Source organism: Nomascus leucogenys, chromosome 8, assembly GCF_006542625.1.
Source record: "Nomascus leucogenys isolate Asia chromosome 8, Asia_NLE_v1, whole genome shotgun sequence".
In the NCBI taxonomy this organism is placed as follows: Eukaryota; Metazoa; Chordata; class Mammalia; order Primates; family Hylobatidae; genus Nomascus; species Nomascus leucogenys.
This window is the reverse complement of record NC_044388.1, coordinates 109,017,233-109,034,805: the sequence shown is the minus strand read 5'-3', so window position 1 is coordinate 109,034,805 and position 17,573 is coordinate 109,017,233. Positions and strand designations below refer to the sequence as shown.

The window sequence follows — 17,573 nt, the reverse complement described above, 5'->3', positions numbered from 1 at the left end:
TGGTGGTTCATTGAAAAATGCCTTGATTTCTTTTGGAGCACAACTTATAAAAATTCTCTTGCCAAGTTATTAAAATGAAAACCCCAGAATGACCCATGGAATCAATTATTAATGCTTTCGCCTGCCCTAGCTGATGTCGCCTGTTGGGTTTCAGCTCTCTGATCACTCCACTTGTCAGGTGTAAGTTTGGTTTCTGGTCTACCTAGACAGGCAAACACTTGGGCTTTTCCAACGGTCTCATTATCAGAGCCTGTTAATGAGTTTCTGAGCCCCCCAAACCTTTGCAGTTGGCCGGTGCAGAACAGCCTGACCCGAGGCTGGAGCACAGAACTGGGGAGGAGGGAAGCGCTCACTCAAGGAAGGCCCCTCACTCCACTCCGTGGTCCATTTGCCAAGTGGAGGATCAGTCCTGTCCCTTGTGAGCTGTTGGGGAGGACCCGTGTCTTGGAGCTTTTATGTTTCTTTCATTGGAGCATTAGCTGCTTTGAAGGAGCTACCAGTGCACCAGTGAAATTAGCGCTTGGTACAGCTGAGGACAGAGGCCAGAGATGCCCTGTGTGGAGGTTCAGAAGGCCCAAGGTGAGAAATGACACTAGGTAGTTAAAAAAAAGAAAGAGAGGAGGTTCCAAGCCTTTTCCTCGTGCCCTGCATGCAGGTCCTGACACATCCAGGCCTGGCTGTGGAGCAGCAGAGTAAGGGAATCTTGGGTCCCGATGCCATTGCATGGACCTAGGCAGGCAGGTGCAGAGAGATACCCCACAAAGGGCCAACAAAAAGGCTCTTTTCTGAGCCTCTGGTTAGGTGCAAATGGCTGATTCACTGGACATTCCCTTGTTCAACAGATGTTGACTGAGCATCCTATATGCCCAGGCGGCGGTGGTGCGGTGCTGGGGTGGCTTTAGGACCCCCCCGCTGTGTCCAATTTGCGTTCTCCCCAACCCCACCTTCCTGGTGCAGTTTACTCTGCCCTGCAGCGACTCTTAGAGACCTCCTGTCTCTGGTTGGCTGTTTATTACATGGCACAGGTGGGAGGTTCTGTCTCCCCAGATTCACCTGCTCTTAGGGTGGGTGTTAAGCCTACCGTGCGCTCCTGAGTGGGCCTTACTGCTGCAGACCTAGGCTCGCCCCCAGGCCTCACTGACTCCATTTGCCAGAGGAAGAAGTTCCTGTGTTCCCCCTGCCCCTTCCCTGAGGCGGAGTGGGTGCTGGGAGCTCGAGTGCTGCTGAGCTCTGTTATTCCAGGGCTGCGGAGAGCATCTCTGCCCCCACACGGCTATCTCACACCGCCACCAGAGAAAGCATGGACAGCAAAGGGAAAGCAAAGCAAAAGGAAACACAAAGTAAAAGTGAAATAAGAGCCAAGTAAAAGCTAAAGTAAAAGTAAAGTAAAAACAAAGTAAGTCTAAAAGTCAACCAAGAGCGAGTGGAAAGTGCGGTGCAGCACAGTCCTCTGTCCTACCACTCCCCCACCTCCCTCCCTCCCCACTGTCAGGGACCCTGCAGCTCACTCGTCTCAAAATGTAGAGATGTGAGAGATCGTGGCTCTCTTTGGCCTCACTTTCCTCGTTTGTGAAATGGACGTGTTTGGTTAACCCAGATGGAAGCTGTGAAACTCTGGTCTGGTCAGTGGTGGCTGAAGGAATGGGAAATCCCTGATGCACCGTGGATAGCAGCTTCCAGGAATATGATGTCGAGTTTCCACTAGTAAAAAGCTTAATAGATTTTTCTAAATTAAAAATTGTGCTTGCCAGCCTGGCCAACATGGCAAAACCCCATCTCTACTAAAAATACAAAAATTGGCTGGGTGCAGTTTCTCACGCCTGTAATCCCAGCACTTTGGGAGGCCGAGGCGGGCAGATCATGAGGTCAGGAGATCGAGACCATCCTGGCTAACATGATGAAATCCCATCTCTACTAAAAATAACAAAAAAAAATTAGCTGGGTGTGGTGGCGGGCGCCTGTAGTCCCAGCTACTGGGGAGGCTGAGGTGGGAGAATGGCGTGAACCCAGGAGGCGGAGCTTGCAGTGAGCAGAGATCACGCCACTGCACTCCAGCCTGGGCGACAGAGCAAGACTCTGTCTCAAAAACAAAACAAAACAAAAATGCGAAAATTAACCAGGCTTGGCGGCACACACCTGTAATCCCAGCTACTCAGGAGGCTGAGGCAGGAGAATCGCTTGAACCCAGGGGGTGGAGGTTGCAGTGAGCTGAGATTGCACCACTGCACTCCAGCCCGGGCAACAGAGTGAGACCCTATCTTTAAAAAAAAAAAAATGTGCTTGAAAGCTGGGTGTGGTGGTGCACCTATAGCTCCAGCTACCTGGGAGGCTGAGACAGGAGGATTGCTTGAGGCCAGGAGTTAGAGACCATGGTGCCACGACTGCATCTTGAATACCCACTGCATTCCAGCTTGAGCAACATAGTAAGACTCTATCTAAAAGAAAATGTGCTTGATAATAATGTAACCACTTAAACTCTCATAAATTAGGTTGCACTGACATTTTCTACTGTTAGTTTGAAAATCCTGCATGCCCCATGTTCTTCTCTTTTTTTCTTTTCTCCCTCTTATTTTTCTTTTTAGAGACAGGGTCTCTGTTGCTCAGGCTGGAGTACAGTGGGGAGATTACAGCCCACTACAGCCTTGACCTCCTAGCCTCAAGTGATCCTCCTGGCTCAGCCTCCTGAGTAGTTGGGACTACAGGTGCACGCTACTGCGCCTGGCTAATTTTTAAAAATTTTTTGTAGAGATGGGGTTTCACTATGTTGCCCAGGCTGGTCCCTGCTCCTAGGCTCAAGTGATCCCCTTGCCTTGGCCTCCCAAAGCACTGAGATTACAGGCATGGACCACTGTGCCCGGCCCTCTGTGTTCTTAAACCGCTACTTCAAGGCTTACCTAGTTCCCCAGCCTAGAAACTCAAGAACCTTGAATTTCAAGAAATTTGAGGCAGATTCAATCATCTCTTTATGTTTTGATCTTGCTCCTCTGTGTGCAGCTTTAATTTTCAATGTCAAACTATCCACTTCATCAGAATTTTAAAGTTTAAACATCATCTTTCTGGTTTGGATGGAGTGTAGTTGATGTTGACTGGAGAGCCACCTCCGCTGCCACCTCCCTCCCTTTGTATCCTCCTCCCACCTTCCTTAGCGCCCCTTTCCCTTCATCCGAAGGTCTGGGGCTTTCCCGAAGCTCCCTCCATGGAGCCCTTGCTCCTTTCTCTGCACTCTACCTTCTCCATTGTTCTCGAGCAGAGGCTTAGGATCCAGACCTGCCTCGTGCTGTCTCTAGCTGGGGGCCAGCCTCCGGCTGGGAGTCTGTCCTCCTGAACAGCTGAGTCCAGCTTTTTGCCCAGATGCTCTCAGGGAGTCAAGTCACTGGGCCCCAGGAACCACTGTTTTGAAGAGTTCATTTGTTTCCCACAGCCCTGCACTCCACTGCAGGCCCTCAGCTGGCGGCTTTTATGGATGTTGGAACATTTTGTCCTTTGGCTCAAGCCCCAACCACTGAAATGGAAAGAAGAGAGCGACACCCATGGGTTTCTCTCTCTTTGCCCATGCCTCTGCGGACAAGTGGAGCAAAAATGGGAAGGAGGAAGGGAGACAGGGGAGACTACCCTGCCTTGGTGACTTTTCTTTTCTTTTTCTGTTTTTTTTTTTTTTTTTTTTTTTTTTTTTTTGAGACAGAGTCTGGCTCTGTCGCCTAGGCTGGAGTGCAATGGTACAATCTCAGCTCACTGCAAGCTCCGCCTCCCAGGTTCAAGTGATTCTCCTGCCTCAGCCTCCCGACTAGCTTGGATTACAGGCACCTGCCACCAGGCCCAGCTAACTTTTGTATTTTTAGTAGAGATGGGGTTTCACCATGTTGGCCAGGCTGGTCTCAAACACCTGACCTCAGATGATCCACCCGCCTCGGCCTCCCGAAGTGCTGGGATTACAGGCATGAGCCACCACACCTGGCCACCTAGGTGACTTTTCTAGTAGTGGGAGAAGGCTCGAATCAGCTAAGCCCAATCCTCATGTGTCCTAGAAGAGTGCGGGAGGCTTGGAGAGGCCCATGACATCCAGTGTGTGTTTTTGTTCCCCTGGGCTGGTGTGTCAGATCATTGTGCCCCCTTCCAGCCATGCAACGGCCTAGGGTAACTATAGCTAGGACCTCAACCCTTCCTCTTACTGGGCCTGGGGTTAACCGCCACACACAGTGACATGGCTGGTGACTGGTGTAGAGGAAAAGAAGGCCCCAGACTCATCCCAGTGAGCAAGCACACGAGGGAGCAGAGGGAGCCCCGGCACATGGGCTGGCAGCCCCTTCGCCGCCAGAAAGGCAGATTTAGTACAAAGTGAGCATTTACAGTAGCCCTGGGCAATATTAAAGCAGGCGATGGTGTATATAATGGTATGTTTCGTTTTTTATCAAACGTTTGTCCAAGAAAGCTGTGTATTAGAACTCCAATACCTAAGGGTTTTCTTGTGAATTTTAAATCATGCTCCTAGTTAAACCTCAAAAGGATCTGTGGATGGAAAGGTTTTTTGATTTCCTTTGAAGTGGCTGGAAGAAGTTGATTACTCTTGGCAGTCAAGCAGCCTTTTATGACACTGTTTATAAATAATTACTCATGAGCAGGGCTGGAGTTTCAAGGTGTTAGATTTTAAGAAACTGAAATTAATCACATAAATGTGTGGGAGAAATTAGGTGGGGAGAAAGTCCGTGGATGTTCCCCTTTTAAAGTCTGTTCATAGACGTGTACCATTTGGGTGCCACTTACAGGAACCTGGAAGGGGAGGGTTTCCCCTGCAGCCCCCAGCCCAGGAACTCTCAGGCAAATGCGTGACTCAGGAGTCAGGTTCGCTCCCCAAAGGCCCTTGCCGAGCTGCATCTCCCCTCTCCTTGGGCTCTGGGCGCCCTGAGCCCTGTTGGGCCTCATCTATGTTTGGAGGAGCTTCAGCAGGGCCTGTGGTCAGAGCCCTGGAGAACAGCAGGCGATGGTGCATAAGTGGACCCAGGTTCCCCACTGCTCCCTCATCAGACTTTGGCCAAGCGGGCGCTCTCTCCGTGGTTCAAAGGAGCCCTCTGCCTCATGGCCCAAGGCTCCTCCACCCTTGACCACCCTCCCTGCCACTCCTCCCACAAACCTCCCATGGCACTCTGGCTCCTATCTCACCTCGTCCTCTCACCTGACCATGTGTCCTCAATGCCACCTTGTTTCCACACTTGTCTTGCAAGCAGTGTTTCCCACACTGTTTCCTATGGTGGCTTCTCTCACCCACAGGGAGGGCCCTGGGAGGCCTTGCCCCAGGCCACAGGCCTAGAAAAGAGAAAGGGCTGCTGAATGCCCGCCCTGGCTCCCACCCCAGAAGTTGAAAACACCTTCCTAGCTCCCACCCCAGAAGCTGAAAACACCTTCCTAGCTTCCATGACGGTCAGGGCTGGGCCCGCCACCAGCGCTTCACCTGCCAGGCGAGTCCAGAATCGGAGTCACATGCAGGACCCGGAGCACTTCCTGGCAGCTCCACAGGGCCTGCTTCCTGGGTGGAAGGGCAGCATGGTTGATGGCGGTACCGTGCCCACATGTGACAGCAGCATCATGGGCACGGGCTGCACTGTCTGGTGTCTCCCCAGCCCATTTGGTGGCTTTGCTTGGGGTGTTGTTCCTGTGGGGTAGCCCTGAAGGCCTGGCTCCCCAGCCTGTGCAGGACTCTATGAGCCACGCTGGCATGGATAGATAGATAGACAGATAGACATAGATATAGATATTTTGAGACGAAGTCTTGCTCTGTTGTGCAGGCTGGAGTGCAGTGGCGCACTCTCAGCTCACTGCAACCTTCACCTCCCAGGTTCAAGTGATTCTCCTGTGTCAGCCTCCCGAGTAGCTGGGATTACAGGTGTGTGCCACCACGCCTGTCTAATTTTTTGTATTTTCAGTAGAGATGGGGTTTCGCCATGTTGGCCAGGCTGGTCTTGAACTCCTGACCTCAAGTGATCCGCCCATCTCGGCCTCCCAAAGTGCTGGGATTACAGGTGTGAGCAATCAACCCCCTTTTCTTCTTGACTCAGCTGCATTCAGTTTCTGCACTTGTACCCAAACATGCTGACTGGCAGAGGGGGCCCTCTGTAAGGCAGTAGTAATGGTGGTGACAAAGGTGACAAACAGTGACCATAGGACGAGATGGCGACGGCCAAGGAGGTGGCCCCGAAGGTCACTGTGTGTGGCTCCTCATAGTTCTGGCCGCCATGGGGGTGATCCAGGAGGATAAGACTCGGTCTCTGCCCTTGGGAACTTCTCTTTCTGTGGGGGCAGCAACTCCACCTGTTTCTCAGTAGCAGGCTGACATTTCATCATCGTGGAAGGCTGCGGCAGCCGGTCACTTGATCACGGGCCTCCACAGGGAGCGAGAACAAGGATCTCGGGGAGGGAGAAGGAGTGGGAGGCTGGGGGTGCTGGGTGCTGGGAAGGGAGGACATTCCTGATGGGAAATGGAATGTGGCAAGGCAGGAACGTGGAGGGAACAGCCATAAGGAGAATAAGAAGGTTCACAGCTTCTGAGGTTAAAGGAGAGGATCATTCAGTGAGTTACCTTGACTTCCTCCAAAAATGAAAAGGCGCCATGATTTTGGGCAAAGATCTGTTTAAACCCAAGCAGCCGGCTGGGTATAGATGTGCTAACCATTACATTGCTGGCCAAAAGGACGATGTCTAGTTCCTTTTCTGTGTCTGCCTCCAAACTAGAAGATACAGCACCTCTCTCCTCTGCTGAGATGAGATTCCCTCCAGGAAGCCCAGCCAGAATAGGCTCTCATGCAGACGTTAGACGCTCATGTGAGTTGCAGTGGACATCTGTTCATCTGTCATCTTGGGTCAGGGGCCAGGCCAAGGTTACTGGCTTCCCACAAGGAGAGGGACAGCTGGCCCAATCAAGATGGTGTTGAGCAGGCAGGCAGTGTGGATGCATCTGTCCAGACCCCACTGCTGTTCCCTTCATTTCAACCCAGTGTGATGCCTTCCTGCACCCTTCTCACCATGCTTGTCAGCTCTTTTCCCATCGCCAGCAGCCACCCTAGCTCTGTGTCACCTCATCCTCTCCCCTGACCACTTGTCCTCAAGGCCACCTTGTTTCCAGAGTTGTCCTGCAAGCAGTTTTTCCACCCGCAGTGGCTTCTCTCCCCACGGGGAGGGCCCAGGTTACAGGCCTAGAACAGAGAAAGGGCCACTGAATCTGTGCCCTGACTCCCACCCCAGAAACTGAAAATGCCTTCCCAGCTTCCACGATGGCCAGGGCCTGGCCTGGGTCTGCCACCAGAGCTTCACCTGCCAGGTGAGCCCAGACTCTCGGTCACAGGTTCAGAAGCCCGTGGTTCATATCACACTCTTGTCAGTAGCTTGGGTTAGGAATTCTGTGGGACCAAAACCAGCCAGGACTAAAATCAAACAAGCTGCCAGTGTTTTCCATTTGCATAGAAATGCCCATCTTTGAAAACAGACTTTCCTTTCTTGGGTTTTATAAATCTGGCCCGTACACTCCAGGCTTTTCCCATTACTTCCCTCTGTAAAATCATGGGGAATACAATTTGCTAAATAAAAAGGCATAAACATAAAGAAAAGCTTCTAAGGTCAATTTGCATAAATTACAGCCTTATTGGAGAGAGCCTTCCTGAGACAAAGTCCCTGTTTAAAATGCTTTATGGTGTTTGAAATCCCAATTGTTCTTGATATTTATGAGTTTGGTAAACAAGTTACCGTGTTTGTGTCCCCTTGGAGGTAGAAGAATAAACCATCTCGGTGATCACTTACCCCTCTAAACACAGAGAATGCGTTCCATGGCAAGAGTGTCTCTTGCTGGGATACAAATGGCCGTGTCACTGGCAGAAAATGAAATCTAGGGAGGAAAGAAATAAGTACACCCCAAGTACCACAGGCGTGGGAGGCTGCTTGTCAAGTTGAGTGGTGACATTCAAATCTTTTTATTCCACAGTGCCCAGGATTATAATATTAGGTCCACCTGCCTCGGGGAAAACAACGATAGTAAGTGTATCATATTCAGTGTTGTGATGCTGTAATATCTCATTTATCCTCCAGAGCTGGAATGAGACTGCACCTCCATGAATTTGTAGCATAACTGAGCTTTTCTTCTTTTCCTTCTCCTCCTTCTTATTTTCTTCTTATTACAAAAGGTAGTGTGTATCCGTAGCAGAAAACCTAGAAACTACAAAAGACCAAAAATAGAATTCCCTGACCATCCAGAGATGAGCATTCCTTTAATATGCTTGGAGACACCTTCCTGGGCTTTTTCTGGCCTGAATACATGCTCTCCTTGCTCACCCTTCGTTATATCCTTAGGATATGTTTCCAGAAGTAGACGTGCTGGGTCCAACAGTACACACATTTCATAGACTTTGACTTGGAATCTTAAGATTTACTCTGAGCATTTTAATTGTGAAATACTTAAAAGAATCAGAAAAGCACAGCAAACTGTACCATCGATATTCATGTACCCAACTCCCAGATTTTATGCAAATTTAACATGTTGCCGTATTTGTTTTATTTGTTCTCTCCCCATTTTAAAGAAAATACATCTTTGAAGATACAGCAAATGCCTGGGCCCACCTCGCCCACACTTTTTCACACACCACCAGTTTCTGGACAGTGAATGCCCTTTTCTGGACAGTGAATGTCCAGAAACTGGTGGTGTGTGCTTCTTTATCTGTGGCTTCAATCTTTAAGGTCCTTTTTTGTTTTTCAGACAGAGTCTCACTGTGTCACACAGGCTGGAATGCAGTGGTGCAGTCTGGGCTCACTGCAACCTCTGCCTCCTCGGTTCAAGCGATTCTCCTGCCTCAGCCTCTCGAGTAGCTGGGACTACAGGCGTGCACCACCACACACGGCTAATTTATGTATTTTTAGTAGAGATGGGGCTTCACCATGTTGTCCAGGCTGGTATTGAACTCCTGACCTCAGGTGATCCGCCTACCTCAGCCTCCCAAAGAGCTGGGATTACAGACCTGAGCCACCACGCCCAGCCTAAGGTCCATTTTTAAGTGCCAAAAATGTGTTAAAGTTTCATTCGTCTGAGATGGGACCCTTTTTACCTTTTATTTTTATTTTTTGAGATAGAGTCTCCCTCTGTTGCTAGGCTGGAGTGCAGTGGCGCGATCTCGGCTCACTGCGACCTCCGCCTCCTGGGTTCAAGCAATTCTTCTGCCTCAGCCTCCCAAGTAGCTGGGACTACAGGTGTACGCCACCATGCCCAGCTAATTTTTGTATTTTTAGTAGAAACGGGGTTTCACCATGTTGGCCAGGATGGTCTTGATCTCTTGACCTCATGATCCTCTGCCTCCCAAAGTGCTGGAATTACAGGTGTGAGCCACTATGCCCAGCCTAAGGTCCATTTTTAAGTGACAAAAACGTGTTAAAATTTCATTCATCCAAGATGGGACCCTTTTTACCTTTTAAAAGCCTGGTTGGTGAACATCAGCAAACCCCTCCTCCATGACTACATCGTCGCTGTGAGCATGTGTCATGGGCGGGGTGGGGCAGGCTGTTCCCCGGTTTAACTGGCACCTTGCTTTCTTCCAAAAAGGAGTTAAAATGACTGATCCTTGCACAAACTAACCTGCATCTGCTATGCTTTTGGAGTTAGCATAGCTGTTCTACTCATCTGTGCATCTGCTCATCCTTCTGTCGGTCTATAGTTTTTCTATTAGATTCCTCCATATCAGGTCGTAGAGTTCCAAGCCTTTCTGCAGGACCCACCTGAGTCCAGCCATTTTGCTGTTTCACAATTAGAAGCCAGGGACTCCCAGACCTGCTGATCATAAGCATTTCCAGGGTGCTATGAAAAATGCAGGTTCCTGGAATCCCCTGCAGACCAACCATGAGAATCTCCTGGAGCAGAGCCCCCAAACACTAGTAGTTAGAACACACTCCCCAGGTAGTTCTGACACTGGGAGTGAGGATGACAGATCCTGCCTTTCGACAGACAAGCTCATTGAGTTCGTTTTTCTGGAAGAGTCTGGTTGCTCAGCGGGAGGCTTTCCTTTTGTCTTTGACATTTGAATTCTGGGGCCATCTGTGCTTCGTCCTGTCCTAGCTCTTCTCTGGTCACTGGTAGGAATCTGCTGGGCAGAGCAGATTCAGAGCGCAGAGACCTGCTTTCGGCAAGTCCTGGCATGGCTGAAGCGATCGAGTTTGTCCTCTCTGTCGAGGTCAGGCCCTGGCGGCTGGTGTTTCAGCAACAAGCCTTTTGGTGAATTGCTGTCCCCACTCCTGAGTGCCCTCTGGAGACACACAGATCTGATGATATGATGGACAGTCAAAAAGGGCTTCTTCCCAATGCCGTCATTGAGGTTTCTCCCCACCCACGAAGGCAGCTTCAAAGCCAAATCCTCAGAAAGGGGGATCTGCCCGGGCTAGCTGGTCGGATGTCCCAGGCACAGTCATCTCCGTTGAGGGGTATGCAGTGAGGGCTCAGTGAGGCCACAGAGCTCAGACGTGGCCATGAAGACTCCTGGTTGGCAGGAGATGAATGAAGGAACAGGAAGAATGAAGGTTCACACCAGCCCCGGGCCCTGGAAGGGCCTTCAGAACCATCTCGAGGCTGAAATAGTCATCAGCACAATTTTGGTGTCAAGAATGTTTTAGTCCATTATTCTTCCTTCAAATTTACTCTTCCCTTATAGACTATGGAGTAATTATCAATGAACTAAACATCCCATTGACTAGCACATGCCAGCTCCCAATCTTTAAGAAAAAAAAAAAAGAACACCAAGTGTGGGCTGTTACCCATCCTTAGGTTCTTCCCTCAAAGTTCCTGTTCTAAGTCTTCCTTGAGATGAAACTCATGGTCCACAGAGCTTGGAAAGCATGTCAAGGGCAGCTAAAACGTAGCCCGCCTGTAGGTCTTCCCACTTAACATTTAAGTCCATGCTAGTAGAAGAAGAGGTGCCACAAGCAGGGCTCTTAGGCCGGCAGGTGCTTTATGGGTGGGTCTCCCTTGGTGGCCATCCTCCAGCTGGAAATAATTGTGCTTCCCCATGGCCAACTTTTTCCTGTAGGAGAGGGAAGGACCAGGGCATTTTAATGGAGACATTTGTGTATTTATTGTCTTTATGAAAATGCTCTTTTCTTCTTTCTTTTCTTCAGGCAATGTGGCTCTGCAAACATCTGAACAGCAGTCTCCTCACCCTGGAGAACCTGATCTTAAACGAGTTTTCCTATACGGCCACCGAAGCCAGAAGGCTTTATCTGCAAAGGAAGGTAGGACTGGCCCCGGGGACAGGGGTAGGCACACAGCGGCAGTGCCCACTGCCACACCCATTGCCACCCAGCCATTGCTTGGCTTGTTGCCATTTCATTTTTGATTGAGTACAAGAAAACGCGGGGGTAAAATGAGATACAGGCAGGATGTGAAGGAAGGAAGAAGATAATTCTTTACCAGGCTCACGTCCCGTTGGGTACCGAGGTGAGTTTTTGCAGTGGGAAAGGATCATGCGTCGAGTGAAGGAGGCTGTTTTGTCCAAGCCCTTGGTGGGATGGTCCAGGCTTGCTCCTTTTCTTCTTAGGCTCAGCCGAGTAAAGGCGTGGAGGCAAGTGCTGAACCTGGTGGCCTGTGCCAGGAGATGCAGGGCTGGGCTGCACCAGCAGTTGAAAGGGCAGCTGTCCAGCTGTCCCCAGAGTGGAAAGCCCCCATGTTCTGTACCTTAGAGGCATCTCCCTCCCATAGCCCTGGGCACCCTACTGCACAGCCCACCCTCTGGTCCAGGCAGTGCTCATTCACCCTGTCCCTCCCACACACGTGAGGGAGCATTGCAGGAGGTGTGGGTGTTCTGTTTCTAAAAGACCACCAGCTCGATATTTGAAAAACATCCTCTGAAAGGAAATAGAAGGCTTGATCACATTATTTCTCTTTAATACAAATAGAAACTCAAAATATTTCTTCAAAATTCCCTCTGGCTGGGCATGGTGGCATGTGCCTGTAGTCCTTGCTACTTGGGAGGCTGAGGCAGGGACTCTTCCTCCTCTCTTCTGTCTTTCTTGCCATGCTCCCAGCCGCTCATGACCACCACTCCATTCTTGTCTCCTGTGTTCTCGGTTCAGACCACCCACAAAGGCAGCTTCAAAGCCAAATCCTCAGGAAGGGGGATCTGCCCGGGCTAGCTGGTCACACGTCCCAGGCACAGTCAGCTCTGTTGAGGGGTGTGCAGTGAGGGCTCAGTGAGGCCACAGAGCTCAGATGTGGCTATGAAGACTCCTGGTTGGTGGGGGATGGCAGTTCTCAGAGATGAGAGGTATAGGCTGGGCGCAATGGCTCAAGCCTATGATCCCAGCCCTTTGGGAGGCCAAGACGGGCAGATCACTTGAAATCAGGAGTTCGAGACCAGCCTGGCCAACCTAGTGAAACCCTATCGTTACGAAAATACAAAAAAATTAGGTGCGCATGGTGGTGGGTGCCTATATTCCCAGCTACCCAGGAGACTGAGGCAGGAGAATTGCTCAAACCCAGGAGGCTGAGGTTGCAGTGAGTCAAGATCACGCCACTGCACTCCAGCTTGAGCGACAGAACAAGACTCTGTGTTAACAAAAAAAAAAAAAAAAAAGAGAGAGAGAGAGGGGTGTGACTTCGACAGACCCCCAGCGCAAAGTCTGCCTATGACAGCAGCTTGATAGAGAAGGAAAGCCTGGCTCAGCAAGGCAGCCGCCCCTACAGCAAGTCAGTCCCCCAGCCGCCCCTGCAGTCTTGCAGGAGTTGGACTGTGTGGCTTCAGCTTGTGGGGACACCAGCCTTTCGGGCTGGGAATATGGTTTTAGAAAGAAAGTGGTTATCTCATTTTCTACAGAAGATAAGCTTTTTTGGGGAAGGCTTTTTTGTAGGATAAAAATGTTTTTATTAGCTTTATAAAATTCAACAGAGAGGAGGGAGTTTAAGGAAATTCCTCCTGGGTTTCATTTTGCTAATTATCAACATATTTCAAACCACATTGAAGTGCTTTCAAGGGTGTCTTGTTGGGGTCCTTGGCTTAGAAACTCGGGTGGAGGGAAGATGAAAGGCCTGGATGTCAGGCCTCATCAAGGAGTAAAATGTTCTGAAGAGCGAGTGGGCACATGGCAGGCTCGGCCATGCGTGGCCTTGTCTGCAGACAGTGCCTGCCAGTCAAGGCCTCTCATTAAATGTCCTCTTTAACTTGTCTGCTGATTTGGAATCTTTATGGCTCTTTTTGTAAGTAGTAATGATACCTTCAAATACCTGATTTTCTCCTGCTAGTCGTAGCTTTGCCCTCCTAAGCAGAATTCTCTTACGTTGCCACTGTTAACCAAGACATCTCCATCTTAGGCATTTCCCAGTGGCTTCCGAAATACTTCCTAACCGCCTTTTTGCCAAGCACCATTCTGCAGTGCTGTGGGAGAGTCGAAGATGAGTTTCTTCTCCTTACCCCAGAAGCTTCCAGCCAGTGAGGAGACTGATGGTCCCATAAAACTAAGCACAAGCCAGGGTATGGGAGCCAGGGAACCTTCCTTAAAGCAATTAATCGGTGGCTTGTTTGACTCAATTCATTTACTAATTCATTTACATTAGTCCTGAGCACCTATTAAGTCCTAGGCACTGGCTCTGGGCTGGGAAGGGGGTACAAGGCTGCAAGATTTAGGGACTCCCTGGAGCCATAATCACAGTTACACTAAGCAAAGCCTTCCCAAAGGGCACACTGTAATGTTCCAAGGCATGGAATGGTCTGGAATTGGGCAGTGTCACAAAGCCCACGGGGATGGTGCCCCAGGATGCTGGGAGTTCACAGTGGCCAGGGATTTTTGTTTGTTTTTAACTGTTTGTTATGAAATCTCATAAAAATATCCAGAAGCAGTGAGGATAGTCTGAGAACCCCCATGGATCCATCCTCTGCTTCGACAGATGTCAGCTCCTGGCGGTCTAGGCTCGGGTTGCACCCTCACCTGCTCCCCCTGCCCTGGGTTATTTTAAAGCAAACCCAGACAGCATTTGACCTTCCCCATGGATGTTTTAGTCCAGATCTACTGAGACTGAATATTCAGTGTGGACAATGGCGAGACCTCCTGTAAACATAAGACTCTGCCTCACAGTCTGCAGCAGCCCGTCCAGGAGACCAGCCCATGACCTGCAAGAGCCCACCTGGGAAGCTGCCTGCTGCACCAGGCTTGCAGGAAGCCAGGCTGCTCTCTCCTCCAATAGTCCAGGAAGCTGAACTAAGTCACCCCTATAGCCACCTATCCCAAATGGCCAGGGCATGATTAATAACTGGCAGTGTCTCTAGTTTTTGTTCCTGCTTCCAACCTAGGACCAGCCAGAGAAAGCCAAACATGCTCCCCTGTCCAGTCCTGTAGAATGCCCACCTCTAGAGAGACACCTCCAGCTCCCCAGCAGCAGCCTCCATCAGGCATGCCTGGAGCCTTCCCTTTTCCTCTAGAACTCTTCCTCTCCTCTACCTGTGTTCGAGTCCGCCAGATGTGAACGATGCTGGCCGACTCCCTTGCCCAGCAAGCTCTGAGTAAACAGCCTTGGCTTGTCTCATTTAGGTGGTCTTCATTTATTTCCACAACCCAAAGATGAGGGCCCTTTTTCAGTAAACGCATAGGGACACATTATCACACCTGGAAGTCTCACTGAGGATTCCACCAGGGCCCAGCCGGGGTTATAAATCTCCCTGAGGAGATGGTATTCTTATGGCTCCTGGGCCCTCTCCCGCTTGGGCCCCTCCCTCACTGGACCATCAGGGACATATGATGCTTCTGGGTCCAGGCTGGGCTGGAAGAGTCGTTTGATGCCCTGAAGACGCTGGCTGTCCCTGGACACCAGCCAAGGTCATTGGCTGGTGAGCGGCTCCCCTGAGTGATTTTGTCTAGATGCTGACCCCACAGCTCTTCCTGGGGGGGATCAGGGACCCAAGGACATGGTCAGAACCATCAAAATGAATGTCAGAATGGCCCCAGTCCTCTCGCTGAACACCGTGAAAGGGACACGGTTTCCAGTAATAATTCAGAAACCCCCACCTTTTCTTCCCACAGTAGTGGTCCTAACACCTTCTCCACAGGCCCATTCCCCTGAAACGCTGCTCCTGGAACCCCAGCCCAAGGCCACCTTTGCCTCTTATTCTTCCTGTTTATTAAGTTAATTGAATTCATCTTTTTGGCCAAGTCTTTTTTCCTCCATCTGCTTTCTCTGGCCCTGTCTCTAAGCCCACACTCTGACTCAACATCATAAACACCACAAAAAGGCTCAGGTGAGGAAGACCCGGGGCGAGGAGTGGGAGGAGAGGGGGAAGGAGGGGGATGGGGTGGGGGAGGAGAAGGCGGGGTGCAGGGGAGGCCACTGAGGAGCCACTCTCAGGTGCTGATCCTGTACTTAGGAGCCTTAAATTTCTACTGTTTAAAAAAAAAAAAAAATCTGGCTAGGTGCAGTGGCTCACACCCATAATCCCAGCACTTTGGGAGGAGCCAAAGTGGCGGGAGGATCGCCACCTTTCTTTTTTTTCTCTGTCTCTACAAAAAAGAAAAAAATATTAGCTGGGCATGGTGGTGGGCGCCTGTAGTCCCTGCTGCCTGGGAGGCTGAGCCTGGGAGGTTGAGGCTGCAGTGAGCCATGATGGATCCACTGCACCCCAGCCTGGATGACAGAGTGAGAGACCCTGTCTCAAAGAAAAAAAAACAACGTGAGCCCTCATCCTACCTCTGTCTGCACACAAGAAACATAGTCCCCTCCAGATAGTTCTGAGGATTTCTAGGAAATCGCCCACAGATGTTGCTTCCCAGTCCTGCTGGGTGTCTCCCTCACTTCTGGCCACTCCATCTCCAGCTGGCCTTGCTGCTCCCATTTCTGGAGGCTGAACTTAGACACAGTGGGAACGCCCTCAGTCTCTCCCTCCCTTTCCTGAGTCAACAGCTCCAGGCAGCGGCGTCGAGCAGGCCTTTTTTGAAGGCTTGGGGTAGAGGAGGTGACTGCAGCCCAGGGAAACCGGAGCACCAGGCTCCGTCGCTCCTTTGAAAATTCCCTGGCCTTCACCCATTCCAGGGTTTCTCCTGCTGCCACCTCCTTCCGTGCGCCTGCCACGTTATGAGGTCTGTTCTCTTCCTTTGAAGGCTCTTCTCCTCTCCCCTCCCTCCTTTTGTGTCTGGTCCCCCAACCCTCCCGTCTCCCCCTCCCAAACTCTAGGAGGCAGTTCCTGCTGTCTCCTAACCTGCTCTGACAGCTCCGAGCAGCAGCAGTGACTTTGGAATGGGAGTTGTCTCTAAAGGATGTTCTGTCAGTTCTGAGGGGAGCTCCAGTCCGACTACTGGGTTTCCCTCCTCTACCAGGAGGAGCCCCTTCATGGAGAAGGGGGGTGCAGGGGTCAGATCAGGGCATCTCACCTGTTCCCCTCCCTGCTCTACTTCCCAGGCTCACACTGTAGCTCAGAATGCCCACAACTTCTGAGCAGGCATCACTCACCATGGTGACACAGGGACATTAGGGTCCCTGAGAGTGGGGCCTGGAGATGGGACAGGAAGATGCAGGCTCATGCCATCCCACTGTGAGAAAGCCCACTGGGGAGAAGTCAAGTGACGCCCCAGGGGCAGAGCCAGGGTTGGCACCTGCGCACTTGGCTGCCTCAGAACAGCAAAACAGCGGGGCGGCACCTTGGAGGGCTAGGAGATCAGTGAGTCTGCCCCCAAGCCCAGAAAGCCACCAAAGCCGCACTAGGTGCTGGAAGGGAAGAGAGAAAAATCCAAATTGCAGCAAACACAGCCTGTCCTGCCCTTAAGTGCACAGAAGCAGCATGGGAGCAGCTGGGTGCCGCGGTGCCACCGAGCAGGGAGACCCAGGGCCAGGGGCCTGAGCCGGGGCTGAGCCTTCTCTGTGGCCAGGAGCGGCCTCACTGCACTCTGTCAGCTTCTCCTTGATTCTCCCCAAATGCCAGGCTTTGGGGGCTGGGGTGGGAGAGCATCACAGTGCTCTGCAAGGAGGGAGGCTGATTCCTGCTAAGACAGTTTGGCAGGGCTTCTAGAAGCGGACTCTGAAAGCCCTGCTGCTGACGTGACACATCAAAGCTGGTGTGGAGACAGCACAGTGGCGGGGAGCGGTGGGGGGCGCTCAGGAGTAGCTGCGCTCAAAGCCGCCAGCCTGTCCCCTGCTATGCAGGCTGCAGGGGGCGCTGTGCCCCACTGGGGCTGGCTGTCTTTCAGCCGGTGCTCTTTGACTGGCTGGCACCCCCTGCGTCCTGGTTGGCACCCTCCTCTGCGTCCTGTACTTGTTTAAACACTGCCTCCTGAATGGGTGTTGTCAGGGAGGGCAGGGGAATCTGGGGAAAACAGCCCCAGAATGGAAATTGGCTGTGCCTGGGGTCGGCAGAGGACCTGAGGGGCTGGGAAAGGATGAAAGGGGATGGGAGCGGAGAGGATGAGATGGAGGGGGGATGCAGAGGGAAGGGACAGGGCTGCTTCCTGCCCACCCCCTCCCTTGCCAGCCTGCGGAAGCTCCCCTGGAGACCTGAGGGAAACGGGCACTGGCGGAAAGGCACCCTCCCTCTCTAGCAGCTTCCCCCAGACCCCGGGGGCCATGTGTGGGTGGGCTTATGCCA

At 51.4% G+C, this 17,573-nt stretch overlaps 1 protein-coding gene across 2 annotated transcripts in view; it reads left to right on the top strand.

The window, feature by feature from the left end:
• AK8 (adenylate kinase 8) overlaps positions 1-17,573 on the top strand; it is a 154,355-nt gene that overhangs the window by 4,224 nt on the left and 132,558 nt on the right. Inside the window, exons 3-4 of one of the 2 annotated variants that reach the window (XM_030818090.1) lie at positions 7,967-8,016; positions 11,134-11,247. In XM_030818090.1, the coding sequence (XP_030673950.1) occupies positions 7,967-8,016; positions 11,134-11,247 (164 nt within the window). The remainder of the gene's footprint in view (positions 1-7,966; positions 8,017-11,133; positions 11,248-17,573) is intronic. The other variant, XM_030818091.1, reaches the window with a different exon arrangement.